At 56.1% G+C, this 3,060-nt stretch overlaps 1 protein-coding gene across 1 annotated transcript; it reads left to right on the top strand.

Moving 5' to 3' along the window:
* Nucleotides 1–1,423: 1,423 nt before the first annotated feature.
* GLRG_00110 (uncharacterized protein) lies at nucleotides 1,424–2,776 on the top strand (the record flags this gene model as incomplete). The annotated part of the gene is made up of 2 exons (XM_008090795.1): nucleotides 1,424–1,626; nucleotides 1,696–2,776. The coding sequence occupies 2 exons, from the start codon at nucleotides 1,424–1,426 to the stop codon at nucleotides 2,774–2,776; spliced, it is 1,284 nt and encodes a 427-aa protein (XP_008088986.1).
* Between the last annotated feature and the right edge of the window lie 284 nt (nucleotides 2,777–3,060).

Raw genomic sequence — 3,060 nt, forward strand, 5'->3', positions numbered from 1 at the left:
CCTCCTTCAACTTTTGTTTTGTAACCTCGTCTCGTCCGGCGCTCGCTACCTATCTTTCTAACCTTCTTCGCCTTCCCCTACCCTGCTCTTCTTCAACTACTTCTCTCGCGCACCCCCCACCACTTCCCAGCTTCTCAAACCCTTCCGCGCCCGACCTTTTCTTACCCCGACGTCGCAGACGAAGTCTCTCGCTTCCTTTTATTTATTTTTTTCCTCCTTCGCCCAGACCAAAAAAAAAAACACCAACAACTCCAGTCTCCCGTTGATTTGTCTTCACGACCCAACGGAAACCAACAAGACGGCCCCTCTCGCAGTCTCGCTCTGACCCGCGTCGCTTAATAAAGGATATATACGTATCAACCCTCTCAAAAAAAAAAGAAAAAAAAAGGACCACCGACTTTGCCTGGCCGGAGAGATATATTTCACTCGCGAAAAAGAATCGATTCAAATCTCGGAGAGAAAAGAGCCTGACTGGGTTGATCTGCCTCCCCCTCCCTTGTCCTTGGCACTACCTGACACACGAGCCGACTTGACGAACCCTCCCCCCATTGTCTTTGTCAATCGGTCAAATTCACGCCCACAACCTGCCCCAAGCACCACTAATTTTTTTACCACCCACGATTGGCACTGCACAGCACACACTCCAGTCCCCGACTTGCCCCAGCACGTAACAGCAGCAGCAACTTCTCACTTTATTTTCTCCATCGACTACTCATCTTTCTTGTTTCTCGGCCGTCATTACTACATCAGTCGGACCGTTGTTACACAAGACGATATCCGCAGGACCAACCAATCTGCGTCTGCGCTCCGACTTTTTCTTACGGCCAACAATCGCACTGCTATTGCCGCCCACCGTCACCCGGCGTATCCACTACCTGGAAGGCTAATTCCTCTCGACCAGCCCGCTCTCGGCCATTTTCGTCGTCGAGCTCAAAGCGCAGGCTTCAAGCGTCTTTCCCAACGACCATCGCGCGTTTAAAAAGGGAAGACCAAGGACAAAGAGTTCCAAACCAGGCCTAGCCACCAAACAGTCGAATAAAAGTCGAGTCCTCAGCACAGGCAGTAGCCCTCGACACGACGAGTCGCGCACCTCGCCCATTCCGCATCTCCTCCACCCTCGACCCATTAAAAATTGGAGCATCCAGCAAGGGAGAATCGCGCATCTCAATCACCCATCCATTTGACAATATCGTCAGGTCGTATTCTGTGTTCCAATCTGCGACCGGCTCCTCCTTTCCCTCACACATTCGCCCGCTACAATCTAGCGACACGAGGCACCTTTTTTTTTTTTTTTTTTGCATCTCAAAAGGGCAAACAGGTGGCACGGGTGCTGCACAAGCAAACCCGCCTCGGACGGAGTTTCCCCTCTTCATCCTTTCCACCCATACCAGACAGCACAGCAACTATGAGCACAGCGATCGCAATGGCTCCTTCTCCCGCTCCTCACGACAGACCGTCGTTCTCTACTGATCACGCCCCTGCGTCTTCGACTCAGCACGCGACTTCCTCGCCCTCCCAACAAAGAACTCTCGCTCCCACTGGAACCCCCAATGCGACGGCACATCGTTCAAGCAGCGGCAGCCCCAGAGGCGCTGCTCAAGCCCCCAAATCATCCCCCCCTAGCGCGTAGGTTACATCATTCATGAGCATGCCTGACTTCTCGGCGCCAGTCGGCTAACATATGCTCTGATCTAGTTCCCGAAACGTCAACGGTGCCCCGAAGATTGTCGTGAAGAAGGAGCCCAACTCCCCCGATCTTCCGACCACTCGACACAGGCCACGCAAATTGGACCTGTCCAACAAGGGTGCTCATCCGGGCTCCAACACTCCCGGCACCGCCAGGCCCATGACCGCTCGGGAGAACCTGGGCATACAGGAAGTCGGTCTGGCATGTCTGTCGCCTGGCTTTGTGACCCAAGACCCCGTCATGAAGGAGCAGCTGCAACGCAGCATGAGCGTGCGAGACCAGCAACGCATGATCATCGAACAGAGAATGCAGCAGCAGTCGGCAAAGGGCGACGGTCCCGACACCTCTGGCAAGGACCCTGTGTCGCAATTTGCTGCCAAGACCCCCGGGTTGTCTCGCAGGAATAAGGCTCAGCTTTCCATTCTGCCGCCCTCGGCCGAATCCTTTGCCAATGAGCGCGTCATCCAGTCTGCTCCCTTGGGTCACTCCTTTACTGGCCGTCAACACCCTGCACCTCTGACCCGCCACATTGCAAACCAGCCGAACACGCTGTCCAACACTTCTCACATTCACCACGTTCCCGCCAATCAGACCAACAACCGTCTGCCTCCCATCAGCGATGTCTTCGGCCAGGTCTCTAGCCATCCCGAGAACGCCCCCAACTCACTGTACCCTCAAAACAGTTCGCGCCCCCCGGCGACGTCGCCCGGCCATGCTCCTCAGACGCATCAAGGCCCTCCGGCCTCCGGGCGTGCGCGGGAGTACAAGTCCGCCGAAGAGGCGCAACACGAGATTGCTGGAGGTCGCCCCGAACTCCTCCCCAAGATCGTGCACTACGGAAACACTCACCAACCCCCTACGCCGCCCTCTCCCGCCCCGGGAAGCAGACTCGCCGATCCCAGTCGCAGTGCCAGCCGGCGTCGCACCCGTGCCGAGTACGAGGACGGGAGCCCACCCTTGGGCCACGGACCCGCTCCTCAAAGGAGAGGACCGTTCGGCGCCGGTCGGGATAGCCCCGAGAGCCAGAGGGCAAAGCGCGATGAGTTCCTCAAGCTCTGCGAGAGGGCCTGGGACCTGTTCCACTCTTAAAGGTCTCGTTTCCGCGTGTCCGACTCTTCCATCTGGGAAAGACACCAATGTGTACTTCTCGGTTTCAACTACTTGCGGGATTCAATCCTGCCCTTTTGTCGACTCGATCTCGAATACGTTGCATGGGTTCGGGGCGCTCTGGTTTGCGTTCTGTGCTCTTCCTTGATCGCCTCACACCGGTGACAGAAATATATCGGCATGAGAGGCACTGGGTCAGGGAATAATGTCTGTAACTGTCGAGAGATGCTTTGCGCACCGCGGCACGTCCATTGAATGAATTAAAC

Source organism: Colletotrichum graminicola (assembly GCF_000149035.1).
Source record: "Colletotrichum graminicola M1.001 genomic scaffold supercont1.1, whole genome shotgun sequence".
NCBI lineage: Eukaryota > Fungi > Ascomycota > Sordariomycetes > Glomerellales > Glomerellaceae > Colletotrichum > Colletotrichum graminicola.